Raw genomic sequence first — 20,015 nt, forward strand, 5'->3', positions numbered from 1 at the left:
TGACCCAGATCAGGCGGGCTTTATCCCCGAACGGCAGACAGTGGATAACCCCAAAAGGGTGGTCCACTTGATCAAAAAAGCCTCCCGCATACCGGGGGAGCGTATGATGCTGGCAGTCGACACCGAGAAAGCGTTCGACCGAGTACACTGGCCCTATCTAGAACTGGTTCTGGCCAAGGGTGGGATTGGGGAGAAGTTCTGTACCCTTATCTTTAATTGTTATAGATCCCCCACCGCAGTGGTGCGGGTTAATGGCTACAGCTCGACCGGTTTTGCGATTAAGAGCGGGACGAGGCAGGGATGCCCGCTGTCGCCCCTTCTATTTGCCCTATACATGAAACCACTCGCTCAAAGGATACGTCAAAACCAGGACGCAACCGTAATAAAGTTCAGCAGCAATACACATACCATCAGTCTCTACGCTGATGACATACTGATCTCCCTAGATCACACACGCTCTGCTCTTCCGGCCTGCATTGCCGAGCTTGACGCCTTTGCTGCGGTGGCTGGGTTTAAAATGAACACAGATAAGTCCACTGATTTGGACTTGTCCCTCTCCGCTTCCACCAGGGCTTTTCTACAGAACCTCCTCCCCATTCAGTGGGCATCTGATACTGTTCCCTATTTGGGGATTCAGCTCGCCCCTACACTCGCCAGCATGACGGTGGCGAACTACGCTACCCTCCGCAAGCGGATCCGGGAGGAACTGAACCGCTGGAGACATCTTCATCTCTCCTGGCTGGGAAGAATAGCTGCGGTCAAAATGACCATCCTGCCACAAATCCTCTACCTTTTCCGGGCCCTGCCGCTGCGACCTCCCACTGGATGGATTCGGCAAACACAGGCGGACCTAGCCCAGTTTATCTGGCAAGGCCGGAGGCCCAGATTGAAGAGGACGATTGCCATGCTGGCCCCGGAGGCCGGAGGGCTGGGCATCCCTGATCTGCATAAATATTACCAGGTGGTGCAGCTACGTTATTTAGTAGAGTGGAGCAGGTGGGAATCTGAAAAGCACTGGCACTTTCAGGACCAGGCGGTGGCAGGACATCCACTACAGGAGATCCCCTTCCTTCCGAAGACGCACAGGCCGGCAAACCTCTACGCTTCCCATGTTACCCGGGTCCCCCTGGAGGTCTGGGATGCTACCAATAGCACCCAAGAACTGACCACGTTTCCCTCCCCGCTTACACCACTGGTGGACAACCCGGACTTTACCCCGGGTATGGAGAAAGGTACTTTTGCGCACTGCCGCCCAGCGGGCTGCCGGATCTTATATCATGTCTACGGCCCGGACGGGGTGCTCCCTTTTCCACTCTTCAGACAGGAATACGGCTTCCCCGAGTCAGATACCTCCGGGTGAGGCACTGGTTGCTACAACTGCAAGTCCAGGAGACCGCGGAGAGACGTCTCACACTATATGAACGGTGGCTAATATCGCGCACCTCCGACACCAAACTTATCTTGGACATCTATAAGATGATCCAGACACCACCTACACACATCCACAATCCAGGCGGAGAACGTTGGGAGAGGGAGCTGGGCAGGGCCCTCAGCCACAAAGAATGGGGAGGGATTTCTTACAGAGCGCGTCATTCTGCGTATCATACGGGGCTCAATGAGGCATTCACGAAAATCACCGCATATTGGTATTACACCCCGTGGCGGTTGCATGAGATGGATCACACCAAGGATAGGCTCTGTTGGAGAGGTTGTGGCCAAGTAGGCAACCTGGTACACTTATTATGGGAATGCCCGCACCTCCAATCATATTGGACGCACATACTCGACGAAGTAGATAACCATTTCAAAACTGGCATACCACGCTTCCCCGCATACGTTATGCTGGGTCTCCCCAACGCATTGACATATCCATTGCGTTCTCGTAGGGGACGCCAAATAGCCATTGCATTAGGGTCAGCGCTGCAAAATATCCTCACACATTGGCGCACCACCACAATTCCCTCCACCACATGTTGGCTTCACAGGATATGGCACGTGCTGGGTATGGAAAAATTGTCCCTCACTTTGGCAGGGGATAGAGACCAATTTGAAGAACTTTGGCAGCCATTTCGATCCCTGCTGCTTACGGAATTCACAGAAATCACATGTCCCCGTTACCTTCGTTTATTGCGTCTTACTGAGCCAACGACCACAGACCCTTAAGACGCTCGCCACTGGCAGGACTTCACCGGCCTGGGAATTCAGTCAGCTGGGAGATGATATGAGCACTGGACGGGGGCCGGGTGGGGGTGGGGGAGGGGCTCAGGGAGGGAGGGGGTGGGGTTTGAGAGGGGGGGGAGTTTTCTTTGGGTAGTTACTAAATATGATGTTGCATATTGCTGCTTTCTCCCAGACAGGTCGGACTTTGATAATAACGCCAGGGCCTTTTTGTGCTTTTCGATCTCCTTATTGGGCCCTATGGGCATCGACCTGTATGGTAATTGTGAACAATGTACCTTGTTGCACTGTCTTTCAATAAAAAGATTTAAACCTAAAACCCTTCATCAGTGGGAAATAAAACTTGTAATATACCAGTACCATTAGAACACAGTAATTACTGTGGAAAGGCCATGCAAAATGCAAAGGTTTGTGCTTGCGTCCAGTCCAAGGTGGGATTTGTGGCAGGCCACTCAGTCTGAAATAGCATTCCTTAGCTTCAGTGCTGTTCTCTATAAGGATTGCCTACTTATCCTGAACGTCTGTGGATTAGACCTTGGTTGAAAAGTAAGTCTGATGTCTCTTACAACTTTACATTTTGAGAACCCCATTGTCCTTAAAACACTACACCTACTGTACCAACTGGTTCCCACACAGGCCGTACCATGAATCTCCACACTCTCAACCATGCACTATAAACTGAAATCTTACCAGTACCTAATTTGTAAAAGTATAAGTACCGGGGTCCAAAGTATTGCTCAGAAGCACGCGGCCAGCGCTATCCAAAGGTGTGGTGCAGAATAATAAGGATGCATAGGTATGACGCCCCCTCGTGCTTCTTTAATCCACCACCAGACACTCCGTGCTTTTTTATCACACGCTTGAATGTTCTTTTTCATCCCTGCGTTTTCCTTTTGTCACTGTTTTTCCTGTCCTTCTCTTTCCCCTTTTGTGTTTTTTAGGTGAAGCTTAACACAATAATAATAATTTATACAGCGCAAGCATGTCACCCATTAAGAGTTTCAAGGTACTGGGGGCCGTCTGGGGGATTAAGTGAGCTATTGCCCAGAGTCACATGGTGTTGAGTTGAGCTGCACCCAGCGCCATGATCGAACCTCGAGCCTCGTGGTCTGGAGTCAGCAGCACTGGGCGCTGCGACACACCTCTCGCCCATATTGTGGCCTTCCAAAAAACGAAGCAGGGCTTCGAGCCCACCCATTGCTTACCACTGGCTTGTTTTATTGTCGCTCTTATTTGCTTGTTTTGTGTTCACGGACTTCCTTGTTTCTGCCTATCCAAGTGTGATTTTCTGTCCCATGAAGCATGGCCTCCTTGCCATCTTTGATTGGCTGTCTTCTTTCTGTGCTTCCACTGCTGTCTTTGAGGAAACTACTCTTTTCTTTTTGTAAAGCACTCCAGGAGAGTGCATGTGTTTTCCAGCTGTCTCCCTTGTGCTTTTTCTCCCTAGGCACCCACTTGTGGGTATTTGCTTTTATCATCTGCCACTGACCTTGATCCATGACCTGCAGAATCTGCACTGTCAAGTCAAATACCTCTGCCAATGCAAGCTCTTCGTTCTGTAACAGGCCAGCAACTGGCGACGTAACTTGTAGTTTGCAATTTCCTAAAATGTGTAGATTGGTGCCTTTTTCCCAGTGTAAGAGGTATTTTGAGTACCACTCCAATTGCAGGCGATCAACTTGAATTCAGTTAATGTTGTAGAAATGGTAGTCCTGGTTCCCACATCTCCTGAATGGGCTTGGCCAACATGTTTGTTAATGCTGTTAATTTGAAAGGCCCACAGGGGCCTTAAAAACAAATATAGGTCTGTACATTTATTTATCTTTTCACAATAAGTTTGGCTCTTGCTAATTGGGGCCATTGTAAATCACGTTGGTATGCATCTGCATGTGGTAGGTTAAATACCTTCACAGTAAAATTGCACTTAGGTTCATCTGTCAGAAAATGAAGTACAAATGGTGATTGGAAGTTATAAAAGCACACTTGTTGGTTGGCGCCTGATGTGCTCAATCCCCTGTAGTGCCCCATTTTTTAATACTATTTCTGCCCTGCATTTGTTGTTTAAGAGGCATGTTGTCAAACTGTGCAGAATGCTTTCTGGTCACATGTTCTCGTTTTCAAGCCGCCAGCTGCAACTTGTTTTCTTTTCTTTCAGACCTCAAAAGAAGAGATGGGGAACACAAGCAGTGAACGCGGTGGAATGGAGCGGCCAGGTGGGCAGAAGACCCCCCGGCGTGACAGTGGTGGGGGAGCCATAACCACAAAAGGGGATAGACCAAAAATCCTAATGGATAGCCCCGAAGATGCCGACATGTTCCAGTCTGAAGACGTCAAGGTAACCGAGTTGGTCAGCAACCTTATTTTTTCAGCACTAAGGAGTGCTGAGAGATCAGACTATAGCCTTCTGTGGTTTAATGTCTTTGCCTCGCAGTGGAAGTAATTTATGATGAACTACTCTTTAGATATTGGTGGTACCAATCCTGCTTTAAGCAAACTCCAAATGAGTACCCTTTGCTGTTCAACTGAGATCGTATGCTTGTTTCAAAGCATTGCTTCTGAACGCTTGTTCTCCAACACTTTACATTTCCTCCATATATTTGAAGAGGTGTGTTTCTCTATTTCTGTTAGCTGAAATAGCTTCGGTGCTGAGGTCTAGAGTGAGGAATGAAAGAAGAAAACGGAGGGAGAGAGGAAAGAAAAGGCAAGGACACACCAACTTTGTCAAACACAAAAAAAGACCACATTTTGTTACCCTTTTTGAATGTCAAATGTTTTTTTTTTCTTTTTTTAAATGTAATTTTTAATTATTATACAGTTGATCAAGATACACAGTAGTTGCATAGGTAACGTTTCCGTAGTTAGGCCTTACGCAGGAGACCAATTCTTTGATACATAATCAATTTTAACTAGTTCCACCCTTATGAAGAGCAAGGATAAGTCTAGCTTTCCCACCCATCTTTACCTCCCTCGAAAAAGCCTCAGGCATCCCTCCTGCCCCCCTCTAACAAATCTAATGTAACCCTATATTGCATCCAGTGGCCCCATATTTTTTCAAATGTCCGCATCGCACCTCTGTTGTTTTAAATTGTCTGTTCCGCCTTTTGGCACCAGTCCAAGTCTTACTCCCAGTCCTGTAACTTTGGGGGCCTACTTGCTCCCCAGAGTCGCACAATATTACGTTTTGCTACTACTGCTGCCACACCCATCCAGATACCCACCTTCCTCGGCCATTTTTCTTCTACTGACATTCCAAGTAACAGTCACTTAGCCTCTAGTGGTATTGGTATGCCCGTCACCTCTTTCAGCACCTTTTTGATTTTGGACCAATAGTTCTGTATGACTGGACAGGTCCATAGCACATGAACAAATGTACCCAGCTCCACACAACCTCTAGGACAGCTGGCCGACTACGCCGGCCCGATTTTAAACATCCTTGTCCTGGACATGTACGACCTATGAAGTATATGTAGCTGCACGAGTTGGAATCTAGCCCTTATCCTATTTCTCGCGGGCTCTGAATCGCTTCACTCCAATCTCAGTCGTCTATGTCCCCCAAGTCAACAGTCCATTCTTCGCGTAGCCCACCAAGACTGTGCGGCATATTGTTCATTATTTTCCTATCTGTCAGAGACACCGCTTTACTAGGCATTGGATCTAACAAGAGCCTATCGTCTAAAGGGGAGTAGTCCGGTACCATCTCCCCGTCAGGCAAGTGTTCTTTCAGAGCGTGTTGTATTTGTCTATACCGTAATATCTCTGTCGGTGCCAGCCCGAATTCATTTACTAATGTCTCAAAAGTAGCAAGTGCCCCTGACCGCCATATATCTCCTAGTTTCTCAATACCACTTACATGCCATTTCGTATACATTCTCAATTTCCCGACCACACTTAATAACTCACTATCCCATAATGGGGTTTCAGCCGTAAGCTTCCTATCCCATCTTATGCACCTGTTAGCTGCCTTCCAGGCCTGCAGGACCGCCATCATATGTGGCGGTGGCCGAACACGGCCCCTCCCTTTATATAGGAGTGCCAGATAATCTCTGCCTCCCATGGCCAGTCAGTCGACTCGATATGCTCGTTCATGCCTTTCCCCAAGCACACAGTTGTTTATCACCACCATTTGGGCTGCCCAATAGTAGGCTTTGAGGTTTGGAACGGCTAAGTCCCCGTCATACACCCCTCGCTGGAGTTTTGTGAGCGAGATTCACGCTGCCCGCCCATCCCACAACAGAGTTTTAAGGATACCATCTATTCTTCGCAAATATGGCTCAGGGATCTTAAATGGCGTATTTTGGAAAACGTACAAGAATCCCGGGAGCGTCATCATTTTGAAGTGGTCGGCTCTCCCCATCAGCGAAAGAGGGAGTGCGCGTCAGTGGCTCACGTCCGTCTGGAAGCAATCTATTTGGGGGACAATGTTGCACTCTAGAAACTGGGCTTCTGACCTTGTTATTTCAATGCCCAGATATTTAAATCCATCCATAGCTACCGGTGCTGGACAACTTCTCGGCAGGGACAGAGGGCCCTGGGACAACGGAAAGATCAAAGACTTGTCCCAGTTAATTTGGTAACCCGCATAGTTGCCAAATAGATTAAAAAAAGCAAGATTCGTGGAATGCACATACAGGGTTTGCTAACATATAACAGAATATTGTCAGCATACAGCGATATTTTCTCTTCCCAATTGTTCTCCACTGCTTGTCCCCGGATTAGTGGATCCCCCCGAACACCAGCGGTTCCAAAGCCAGGGTGAAAATCATAGGGGACAAGGGGCAACCCTATCTCGTACCCTTCATTAATTTTCTAGTACGTGACATTCAGCCATTTACCCTCACCCTGGCCGTTGGACCTTGATATAACAAATGCACCCATGCACAGAACTCTGACCCAAAGCCTAATCGTGGCAAGAGGGCAAAGAGGTAGCCCCACTCCACACTATCCAAGGCCATTCTGGCATCAAGGGATAGTACCGCTACATCTGCTGCCCCATATACCTTGGTCAAGTGGATTATCCTGTATAATCTTCTTAAATTTAGGCACATACTGGGCCTTGGGACGAAACCTGACTGATCCGGATGGATCACTGAGGGCAAAACTCCAGCCAGTCTATTCGCAAGGACAGTGGGCAAGACTTTGGGCTCCACGTTTAATAATGAGATGGGCCTGTACGATGTGCACTCTTTCGGTGGCTTCCCTTCTTTTGAGATTACCACTATAGTGGCTCTTCTCTGATCTTCTGGTAAGATTCCCACCTCTCTAGCCTCTAGAAACATTTTTAACAATTGTGGTGCCAGAATCTGAGCTGATCTCTTAAATTGCTCTACGGGCAACTCGTTAGGGCCCGTGGCCTCCCCTGATTGGAGATCACTTATCGGTCCTGCAGATCACTTATCGGTTCTGGTATTTCTTCCACGGTGATTTCGCCTTCCAACAGATCTGAATGCTCTTTAGTTAGAGTATTGAGGTTCATAATTGGGAGTAGTTCTACACACTCCTCCACTGACCAAGTGGATCTTGCTGTATATACCTCCTCATACAAAATCCACCAACACTACCGCTATGGCCTCGTCCCCAGTTAGCCCCACTCCATCCCGGTCAAGGATCTCCGTGACCCAGTTCCTTTCCCTATCCCTCTTCTCCAGCCAGGCAATTAACTTTGTAGCCTTGTTCCCGACCTCATAAACCCTGTGCTGCACTGCCAATGCATGGGCCCTGGCTGCCCCTGCTGATACCTTCCATAACTCCTGCTGTGCCAACTTTAGGTGGTGCGTCAGGGCTTCATCGTGTTCAACTTTTCCAGTCCATTCCGTTTCTATGCTTGTTACTTTCTGTTCAATCTCTCGGTATTTCTGCCTGTCCGCTTTCTTTTTTAACCCTACCAAAGCTTGGTATTGCCCTCTCACCACTGTCGTATATGCCTCCTAGAGTACACAGCTGAATTTAACTGATCCCTCGTTTTCCCGAAAATAATTATCTGTGCCCTCCCGTAATTTACCTACAAACTCTTTATCCTTCAGATGCCTAGGTTCTAGCCTAGGAGGCACAAGAGCCCTTGCTGTCTGCCCTCTGAACTAGGTAACCACCGGTGAGTGGTCTGAAATCCCTCTTGCTAGTTGATGTGTGTCTCTGGAGCTCCCCACATCTCTTCTTAAAGTAAACAAAGTCTATCAGAGAAAGGCTCCCATGTCTTGCCGACTAGTGCATGTATTGGCACGTCGCCCCATTATGGGCTCTCCAGAGGTCTGCCCATCCCAATGCTTCTGCTAGTCCTCTTAAAGGAGTCTCGGTGGTGGAGGCTTCCCTTCCTGGCCAAAGATCATCCGTTAGGGACATCACATCATTCATGTCTCCCCCTAAAATTAGTGTGTCCAATGGTAGCTCTAATAATTACGCCCCTAGTGCTATCCTTCTTTTACTTTGCATCATTGGTGGGACATAGACTGAGCCCAGGTTTAGCTTTTTCCCATCCCAACTTCCTGACTGGAACACCATTCTGCCTAACGTGTCCATCCATGTCTTTACTGGGACATATGTTGCTGTGACTCTGAGAAGGAAGCCCATCCCTTGCGATCCCGATGTGTATCCTGCATGAGCTATTAACTTCTATCCTCCACGTATTCAATGCTTTGTAGTGACACCCCTGCAAGTGCGTCTCCTGCAGTGGGACCACGTCTGGCTTATGTCTCTTGAGGAATTGAAGTACCAATGTACGCTTTATTTTGAAGCCTAAGCCATTTACATTCCACAACATGTTACTACAAACCCCTAAACTCCCCCCTCCCGCCACCCTGCACCTGTAACCCTGAACGAGTGTCAACTGATTTTGATGGTTCGAACAGAAGGAGGAAAACTGTTCAAAGGTACTGTTCACACATTACCAAATTTGTGGCGATGGGTGGAACTTGCCACATTTGTAGCAATGGGTGGAACTTGCAGAGTTTCACTCTGTGGAATTCCAGGGAGTTACATGAAAACGATGCAAGATTCCGTGACGTTCCGCAAGTGGGTGATAATTGGCACATCACATTGATTATTAGCACTGGGAGCTTGTCTCGCGTTGCTAAATCAGACCGAATGGCAGCACGCCAGAGGGCTCTTTGTGGCACCACACAGTGTGCCAGAGGGCACTTCTTCTTTGCTGCTCTGGTACATTTGCTACTTGAGCAGTAGCTTTCTCACCGTGAACGGTCGCAACTGCCCTCGTTGAGAAAATCTCGCCTGGTGCCCAACCAGCACCCGAAAATGGCACTAGTGGATTCCAGATCTCCCTCGCGTCTAATTACCGTTGGTGAGCCGCACACAAGTAAAAACTTGGCCATGCGTGGGTTGGCAGAGTTTGACTGCAACTCTTTGTTACAAGCGTAACACGATGTCGCCAAAACTTTATGAACTCAGCCAGCAGAGCAGATTTTATTGCCCACCCCTAGTTTTTTGTAGTCTGCTCTGCTGAGGCAGGTCATCTTCTCGGATGACCCTTTTGTTAAAAAGGTATGATTTTCTGTCATATGCAATTGTATTTACTTTACAGCTAGAAGAGTGTCAAAGAAGCAAATTTCGATAGGAGAAGAGTTTTGAATGACCTGCCATATTAATGATGGGCTTTAGACTGCCTCATCATTTTTAGGTCTCATCTATCCACAGCTTCTGTGAGTTGCAATGCATTACATGTATTTGGAGTGGGGATTATGCCAGCTCCTTGTTCATTGTGGGAGGGGTGTTTATCTCAGAAACCCTGTCTACTGTGAGATCAGAAAACATAAGTCACATTTGAGGATTGCTGACATTTGTGCTCGCCTCACTGGTTATCCCATAAATGCTTGAAATGGGCTCTGCCTTTAAAGTGGCCATCCATGGAAGAGAAAAGAACAGTTCCCTTAACCGGTCCTGCATTATAAAATCACCAACAGGAAGCCTTCTAGAATGTTGCTTAGGTTGTTGTCAGCTTAGAATTTGAGGCTAATGTGAAATCATTCACCGAATGGCCCTTGTAGGCTCTGAGGAGAAGCTGTGAAAGATGGGTACAGGCAATCATTGCCTAGGTTATGACTTACTTGCTCCTCCATGGCATTTTACCATATAGAAAAGGACTCTGTTCTCCTACTGTGTAAGGAAAGTACTAGGAATTTGTACTAGACTGTAAGGCAGCTGTTTTATGTAGAAATCAATATTGAGTGATATTTGTTGAATGGCAAAGGCAGATACTATCTCTAGCATCTACTAGCTGACGAGTTATTCAGCCTACAAAAACGTACCTCTAATAGTCACCCACCCTTTAGCTGCCCTTTTATTAAACATCGGAGCAATCTTTTTTGTGCAGAAATGTCAATTATTTGAGTAGCTCGTTGCTACTTTAAAAAATAAAAAGAATCTGATAATAATCCGTACATGTTAATGCCCATCTGTTACTCCAAAAGTATTATGAGTAAAAATGACTTTTTCACAGCAGCCACTTTGTTCCTTGTTTGGAAACCTATTCAGTCAGTCCATAATTTAAATGTAAAGTCGCTTTGCGTTCTCGGTTTCTTACTTAAAGACTTAAAGATCAATGCATACTGAACCCTTCATTTATGAATATTGTTGGTGGATTCTAGCCATCTTCAGATAAGGACGAATTCCTGGCTTGGCAGCACGATATGGAAGTGAATGACAAAACGCCTACTCAAGCACGTCCAACTGTCTTCCGTTGGACAGGTGGCGGCAAGGAGATTTATCTTTCTGGATCTTTCAACAACTGGAGCAAAATCCCTCTCATACGAAGGTAAGACCGTGTTGCTCAGATAAACGTAAGACATCAGTACCTAAAACTGTTATGTATAGAGAGTTGTTCGATTATCTATTGACTGCGCTGCACCCTTGTGCACTCTGTCCATTTGCTCCTCATGATTACTAATCACTGGTTTGCATGACTTCATATTATATAATGTAACCTGTGTCCGCTCCTCTTCTGTCCACCCACTCCTCTCAAACTGTCGGCTTGTGCATGTTATGAATGCAGTAGGCAGAATTAAGTTATTGAATTAATAATAGGTTATATATATGATATACAAAGAAAGAAAGGAATTCAATAAAGATTGGGAGAAATGGAAATTGCAACTAAAGGGAAGATACTGATAGAGGGTCAAGTAATGAGGTGTTACGGATCACACACAGTGTGTTAAAATTAAGATTCTGAGAAGAACAAAAGTGAAAGCTAGAGGAGACACAAAGAGGGAACAGAAAGACTATTGCAAATTGTCCAAGGATGCGTTTGGTGGTCTGGACCAAGTTTAAGTTTCACATGCAGCAGTAAAGAGGGAGCTGCACTAAAAACCGTATTCCAACCACCCCAGTTTGCATAGGGCAATATGTAGCATGTATCCTAATGTGTACGATGGTCTGCATCCTTTTTTGAGTTGTTCGAGTACATCAAAGTTACAGACCTCTTTGAATGAATGAATGAAATATGATTTATAACCGCGCAACTAAGCCCAGTGGGCGTCAAGGCGCCTAGCTCAATATGTAGCTGAGTCAACAGGGTGACAGGAACTTACTGGTAGGCTTTAATGAAACACCAGGTTTTAAGAGAGCTTTCCTAAAGAGATCCAATGAGGGCTGAGATTTGATCTCCAACGGAAGTGTGTTCCATAATTGGGGTGCCAAGATGGAGAATGCCCTACTCCCCCATCTGACCTTCTTAAAATGGGGGACTACCAGTTGATTCAGCTCTAGAGAGCGAAGACATCTGCTAGGCACATAGCGGGTAAGCAGAGACCCAAGAGCATCAGAAGGGCCTGCCATAAGGGCACTATAAGTGAGGCAAAGGAGTTTGAAAGAGACCCTAAAAGGAATAGGGAGCCAATGAAGGCTCTTCCTTGCCATAGTAGCAGATGACAACCATGGAAGGGCCAACACGAATCGCGCAGGAGCATTCTGCACCACCTGCAAGCGTTGCAGAAGGCACTTGTTGGCCCCAGCATAGAGTGAATTACAATAGTCAAGCCTGGAGCCAACAAGAGCGATCACGATCTGCCTGCGTGCCTGGGGGGAAAGGTAATGAAGGATTCTTTTAAGGGTCTTAATAACTCCCCAGCAGGTGGCAACTGTCCTATTTACCTGGAGCTCCATGGAGAGTGAGGTGTCGAAGATGACGCCGAGATTCCTGGCAGATTGGGCGGGAATGGGGCAAGTGCCAAGAGATGAGGGCCACCATTCCCCCGACCACACGTCCTGGTCCTTACCAAAGACCAGGACCTCTGTTTTGTCACCGTTCAACTTTAGGGAGTTAAGGATCATCCACTCTGCAACAAGCTGCATGCAAGACCTAAAGTTGGACGCGGATGTACTCATAGAGTGGGCCAGGGACACCATAATCTGGGTGTCGTCGGTGTATGACACCACCTCCATCCCCTGTGATTTTACTAATCTCGCAAGGGGGGCCACGTAGATATTAAACCGGGTCGGACTCAAGGCCGACCCCTGTGGCACCCCACATTGCAACGATTTAGCAGGGGAGAGGAAATCTCCGAGCATCACTCGCTGTTCTCTCTGATGTAAGAAAGAGTTCAGGAGACTCAAAGCCGACCCTGTTATCCCTGCCTCCCTTAACCAAGATGTCAAAGTAGAGGGAGACAGGGTATCAAACGCCGCCGTGAGGTCCAACAGCACTAGTATGGTAGTTTGGCCAAGATCTACTTTTCGGCGAATGTTATCTACCACCTTGACAAGAGCAGACTCAGTGCTGTGGAATTTCCTAAAGCCATGTTGGGAGCCATCCAAGAACCCAGAGGAGTCCAGGAAGATGGATAAATGAGAGTTCATGTGAGCTTCCAACATCTTTGCTGGAGCCGGCAGAAGGGAAATTGGTCTGAAATTCTTAAGAAGACCAGGGTCCAGAGAGGGCTTTTTGAGGAGAGGCTTCACTATCACCTTCTTCCAAACCGTAGGAAAGGTGCCCTGTTCCATAGCCCCATTCATTATTTCCAACATAGGGGGTAGAACAATATCCTTACATTCCTTAAGTATTTTCAAAGGAATTGGGTCCAAAGGAGAAGCTGATTTAGTTCTATCTAGCAGTCGATTAAGACCCTCCAGGGAAAGCGCTGGAAAATGGGTAAGGGTATGGGTAGGATCTCCAGCCCAGCCCAAGATTCAAAGTGCGCAATTCCAGAGGAATCATTGTCATTCAGGGTATTCCTCTGGGATTGTAGAGCAAGATAGATATCATCTATTTTTTGTAGAAGAAGTCCGAGATGTTGTTGCATAACTCTTGTGAGCTTACCAGGGGTCAGGTGCCTGGAGAGAGCAGAGAGAGTCCACGATCTTGAAAAGCTCTTTAGATGAAGTAAGAGAGCTAGTCAGGCTGGTGAAATATTCCTGTTTTTCCTTAATAACTCTGCTTTTATATTCTCGCAGCTGGCACTTGTATACTTCCCGTTCTGTAGCATCCCAAGATGTGCGCCATCCTCTCTCTTTCCTTCTACAGTTTTGTCTAAGAAGCCTCAATGACTCCGAAAACCAAGGGGCTGTAGGTTTCTGTCGTGCCACATATCCAAGAGAGGTAGGGGCTAACTCTTCAGCTGCCTTGGTGATAGAGTCGACAAGTTCTTGTGCCGCCTCGTCCGCCTCCCTCACAGATGAAATACTAGTGGCTTGGATATAGGGAGCAAGAGCATCATTGGTGAAGTTTCTAAAGCTTCTTTTAAGACATTTATTAGTAGCAGCATGATTAACCTCGGCCCGGGGAGATTCTAAATCCAATGGTACTGCTAGATGATCTGACCATACCAGCGGCAGGGGCAAGCCAACTGATAATCTCGGATCATTGGAAAACACCCCGTCCAGGGTGTGACCGGCCCTATGAGTCGGGCAGTGCACCATTTGGACGAAGTCACAAGCTTCCAATGCGTTAGTCAGGGTATAGGTGTCATTAGATTCCAGATCATCTAGATGGAAATTTAAATCACCAAGAATGGTGAAATGAGATCTCCCAAAGTAAGGCTCCAAGGTTCTAAAGAGCTCAGGGCAGAAATTGGTTCTCGGTCCTGGGGGTCTATAGACAAGAATTCCAGCAAAGGAGACCGAAGGAGAACAAACAATGCAAAAATATAAAGCCTCAAAAGGATCCGAAGGAACCGATAGGGACTTCACAGTGCATAAGAGTGTCGCCTTGAAGAGGATTGCCAGTCCTCCTCCTCTGCGCCGCACTCTATCCTGTCTATGAAGCATATAACCTTCAGGTATAGCCAGAAGGAGATCATGACCTGCGGACTCAGAGGCCCACCTCTCGGTCCCGAAAACCCAATCTGGTTGCCTCATACTCACAAAATCGTGAAATGCTACATTGTGTTTAATAAGAGATCGCGCATTGATCAGGAAGCCCTTTCTAGGTTGAAAAGTCGTCTGTCGTGGGGGGGGGGAAAAGGTTTCCTTTAAGACTGTGTTGTCAATTTAAAAAAGGTTCTACAGGTAGGGCATACCTGAAACTGACGCAAACCCTCAGGAGAAAACCGATGGTGGCACGGCAGTACTGGGGGTCTAAGAGCCAGCAATTCCGAAGATGAATATCCCCAATGCAATGTGTGGGACCTACGAGGAACCCCAGGGTCCAGCCCGTCCTCAGCGCGGACGGGCGCAGACGGGCTGAACTCTGGCATAACTCCGCTTTCAAAAGACAAATTACCTGAGTCTGTCCCATAGTATTAGTTGCATACACTTAGATGCATTGGGCTAAATATTGTTAATTACTTTATAGGCTCAGTAAAGAAATTGTAACAGATCACTCTGGGATGAGAATGGATGTGGTAGACCATTTAAGCATGAAAAGAGCATGGGGTATGATTAAAATGTAATATTTGTGTAAACAACTTTATCCAGTATTGGGGTATCTTTCATAGATTCACATGCCTGAATCATTCCCCGTCGACGAGGCGGGAGTCCCACGGTAAATAAAAAAGCAGTGCAAAAGCACTTTGTAGTAGTAGTAGGCCCTAGGAATAGGCCTGAGGCCTAAATTATAGTAGCCTATCTACCTCATTATGTAAAAAAGACCAAAGTCTTTGCTCCAACCGATCAGCTCACAGCACCCTCCAGAACCCTCTCTGCAGAGCCAGCTCTCCTCAGATTTTCACCGCACGTCGTGGGTGAAGGGAGTCTCCCTGAGCTCTGCTCAGTTTTTTCTTCAGTTTTTACTTCTTTTTGGATTACAAGCTCTTACTTCATTTCTCTGACCCAATTAAGGCGGTAATATGGCAGAATGGCAGTAAATAAGGTAATAGACTATGATTTATGTCTAACCTTTTCCTCAATAACTCTCACGTTCTGAGAGATGAGGCCGCTTTGGGTCAGAGACTTTTACCAGCCACTTCTGAGGAGGAGGAGGAGAGGTAGAAGGGAGAAGTCGCGCCAGGAGCCTACTGAGGGCGCGCATAAAAACCTGCCACTTCTGAGGAGGATGAGGTGAGGTCGAAGGGAGAAGTCGCGCTACTGAGGGCGCGCATAAGAGCCATAAGATTCTCTTTGAGCCTTTATAGGCATTTCTCACAGAGGATACAAATCCCTTTTTTCATCCCTGACGCTACATCAGGGAAGCTCTCTTGCCGGACATTAGGAGTATATACCAAATATCTCCATGTCTAATATTACTGCCTCACCAAAATGATCCTCATCTACGATGATCGTCGATGACGGCCTCCTCCTCGATGGTCGTCGACGATGGCCTCTTCTACGAGGGTTGTTGACGACCGCCTCATCTACGGTGGTCGTCGACGACAGCTTCGTCTACGACGGTCGTCGTTGACTGCAGCGTCTACGACAGTCGCCGACGACGGGCCTCGTCTACGACGGGCCTTGTCTACGACGGGCCTCGTCTACGACGGTCGTCGACGACGGGCCTCGTCTACGACGGTCGACGACGGGCCTCGTCTACGATGGGCCTCGTCTACGACGGTCGTCGACGACGGGCCTCGTCTACGACGGTCGTCGACGACGGGCCTCGTCTACGACGGTCGTCGACGACGGCCGCACATTGATGACGGCCTCATACATGACTGCTGATTTTTGATAGTGTCATCTACAATGGCAATGCCTAGCTACGACGGAAGTCTATGACAACTTTGTCAAGGTAGCTTCATATACATATGGCCTCATTTGTGCATGGTCTATACTACACATGGCTCCATCTATGCATGGTATCATCTATGGCTGACCATCATTCAATTGCCTCATCTATGAGTGCCTCATCTACAGAGGATATCACCTATTTTAACCTCATCTATTATGGTATTGCTATAACTGTCTTCTATGACAGCATCATTCACTAACAATGGCCACGTTTACCAATGGCCACGTTTACCACCAATGGCCTCGTCTACCAATGGCTTCCTCTGTAAAGGGCTGGCTCGAATAATGACCTTGTATGCCAATGGCCTTGTCTTACAATGGTCTCGTCTACCAATGACCTAGTCTATCAATGGCTCTGTCTATCAATGGTTTTATCTACCAATGGCCTCATCTCCTGATGATCTCATCTACCAATGGCCGCATCTACCGATGGCCTCATCTACGAAGGGCAAATGGCCCCATTTGTAACCCTCATCTACGGATGCCCTCACTTATGAATGCCTCATCTTCAATGGCATTGTATATGGCTGTCGTCTGACAGCCTCGTTTGGAAGGGTTGCTCGTGACGATCATCTATGATGTCGTGCTAGTCTGCAATTACCCCGCTTACATGACCATGTCTACGACAAAGTCGATCATGAGATTGGCTGAGATGGCTTCAGCGGTAAGAGCATCATATATATTCTTAACGTAGTGGGCAACAGCTGGGTTTTCACTGCCAACTACAGGCAAACAGAATATATCCTTCATGGATTAGAGGAGGTATGCATCACGAGAGTGGTACGTATAATAGACTAAGTCTATTCCAGCAGTTTCTCTGCACATAGAATAGAAATAATGTGTACCTACTAGCAGCCCATCCAATTTGATAGGCTACTGTTCGACCAGATTCAGTAACTTCACAGACTGCTCATTAGCAATCTAAAATCCTGCAATGCCTATCTCCACACCGCCTTACAAAGAAGGATGTCGTCTGAACCTTAAAAATGATAATAATAAGGATAATAATTTCTCTACTTTGGCAGTGGCCTCTAGTAGAGCGGACAATCTTTTATCCTTGATCGGTTTCTATGACCGTCCAATGTGGTTGACAATAGCGAATTTCAATGACCTCATTCCTGAGGACCGAAAGCGGGATGCAGGAAAGATTCTGTTGGAAAGCGCACGCCAGGAATGGCTTAAAGCCGCTACCTTCAGCCCTGAGCGAAGTTTCTAGGCATGGCCTATGATGAGGAGTTGTCGGTTTGCTAAACATTTGAATGAAGCCCCTTAGTTATAAAACCAGGCATTGATGATGCACGATCATTAAGCACCCTTTAATATGGGCGCGGATCTTTCAAAGAAGCGTGATAAAGGGGTTTTCATCAAGAGGAATACCAAAACCAATCTGATGAACAGTATCAATCTCAGTACAGCCTTGCAGCCAGGCATCTTTCCGTAGATAGTCTGTCTACTTTCTCCCGTCACGAACGAGATTTAAGTATCCAGACTGAGACACTAACAGGAGGCCATGATCACCACAAGGTTCCAATCATTTTATCCTTTTCTCGAGTGGTCCTGAAGGTTTCAGGTTTTTGTTTCCAAGCAACAAGGAACTATATCGGACCAATGTGTTCTAAACCTAGTAACCAATGGCCACTCCATGGAATTCATCAATCAGCCATATACTACTCCGCCCAGGGGCCCCCCTCCCCCTCGTTTTCACAACAATTATGTTATTTAAACAAAGGATATTTTATGGCTTCTCTGGATGGAGAGGGTGCGAATTTCCACATACTTGTCCACCCAAAACAGCACGAATATTTTCGCTTTCACGCGGCTGACGCCCATTTTAGGTGCGTAGTGCTCCCGTTTGGGCTGAGATCGTCACCAAGAGCCTTTCAAGAAGTTCTTGGTACTAGTGGCAGCAACATTGAGATCTTGAGGAATGCAAGTGTTCCCCTGTCTAGACGATTGGCTGCTTAAAGGTCCTTCTGAACACGAAATCAGGATTGCCACAGTAGATGTACCCATCTAATTTTTTCTCTGGGGCTGATTCTCGACGACAGCATATTGCAGTTAGGTCCTCTCCAAGTAAATGTATTTTCTCGGAGCAGGTTTAGGACAATCCACAACAAAGCATTCTTGTCACACGACCACCAGTTGTGTTTTCAAAAATGGGCAAGGTTAACTTCATAAGGTCAGTTTCAGTTCAAATGTTTGTTTCGTTCCTGAAGATGTGCTCTTCAGCGATACATCTCATACCATTAGCATGGCTCAAAATGACACCTTTTCAGATAGAACTACAATTTCAAGATCAATAACCAAAGGGTTCGTTCGATGATACCATCAAGGTTACTCCGTGCATGATCAATCCTGTACATTGCTGGTCGCAGACAGAGAATATTGCCCAGGGCCGCACGTTCCTGCAAACCATTCCAGGGTTTGTTTTAACGAGTGAGGCCTCCATGGAAGGATGGGGAGGTCATTGGCAGACATAGTCTCATAGACAACGACAACAGCAGATCAACAGGCTTGAGCTCCACAATGCTGTTCTGTTCCCCAAGCATTTCGCTTGAGGATTGAGGGTTTGTCTGTGCCAGTACAAACCGCAAACACCATCCGCATGTCTTATATCAATACACAAGGAGAAACTAAATCTGCTATACTCTCGCAAGAGGTTCAGGAATTGTGCGAAGGAGTTGCATTGCACAAGATGTCTTGAGAGCCAAACACGTCTGGGCTCTCCACAATGCTCTGAGCATGTCTCAGTCGGACTGTCACGAGTGGACGCCGGAAAAGGGACAGGTGAACCCAGTTTTTCCAAGTTTGGGTTAATCTGGCACGGGATCCATTTGCATTCAGAGAGAACAAGGACGGCCGATATTATGTCAGCAGGTTTCCTTAACAGGAACCAAGAGGGAATGCCCTGTCCATGCAAGGGTCAGGGGTTTGTGCGTATGAGTTTTTCCCCAATACCATTGGTTCCGAAGGTGTTCTGCAAGATGAAGCTGCAAGGTTACCATCTGATTCCGATTGCACCCCGTTGGCCAATATTGGTTCTCGGAACTTCTGCTATTGTTTATAGACAAGCCCATTCGGCTGCGGCTTGGGCCTACGATATTGTCAGGGGACGGAGATCAAGTGGTTCGTCCGGATCCACAACCATTACTATTGCACGCACAGCTTATCATTTGTTAGAGTTCAAGGGCATCAACGTTTCAAAGAACTGTTGTGAAATTTTGGCCAATTCTCGTGCCCAAGGCACAATCAAGGCTTATCGCCTCAAATGGAAGCGATTTTGCGGTTAGTGTGAGGTGATAGCAATTCACTCAATTACAGTTACTGCAGAACAAGTTCTCCATTATCTGCTCTTCTAGCCAAGTCTGGGCTTAGTTTTTCTTCAAGAAACAAAATGCGTCTTGCTGCTCTTTCCTGAATTAGGCAATGTTAAAGTTTTTCTTTTGTCTGCTCTTCGGCGCTTGTCAGACAGTTTATGAAAGGGCTTTTCCGAGCCTTTCTCTCCAGTGCGAGCACCCTCCCAGAGTGAGCACTCGGCATTGCTAGGGCGGTTAATGCAGTGTACATTTGAGCTGATCCATAAACCAGCTCTCAGATTCCTCACCTGGAAGGTTGCCCATTTACTGGCTCTTACTTTGGAAAAAAGGGTTCGTGAAATCTAAGCTTTCACTATAAAGAACACCTCACTTTTACATTTTCCTCAGAACTATGTCACCCTTTGGTCGAATCCTGGGTTC

The 20,015-nt window shown here is 46.9% G+C and overlaps 1 protein-coding gene across 1 annotated transcript in view; it reads left to right on the forward strand.

Moving 5' to 3' along the window:
- PRKAB1 (protein kinase AMP-activated non-catalytic subunit beta 1) overlaps window positions 1-20,015 on the forward strand; it is a 148,379-nt gene that overhangs the window by 67,175 nt on the left and 61,189 nt on the right. The window contains exons 2-3 of the mRNA XM_078667650.1: window positions 4,334-4,513; window positions 10,773-10,939. Of these exons, the coding sequence (XP_078523776.1) occupies window positions 4,349-4,513; window positions 10,773-10,939 (332 nt within the window). The 5' untranslated portion in view covers window positions 4,334-4,348. The remainder of the gene's footprint in view (window positions 1-4,333; window positions 4,514-10,772; window positions 10,940-20,015) is intronic.

This window comes from Lissotriton helveticus, chromosome 11 (assembly GCF_964261635.1).
Source record: "Lissotriton helveticus chromosome 11, aLisHel1.1, whole genome shotgun sequence".
NCBI lineage: Eukaryota > Metazoa > Chordata > Amphibia > Caudata > Salamandridae > Lissotriton > Lissotriton helveticus.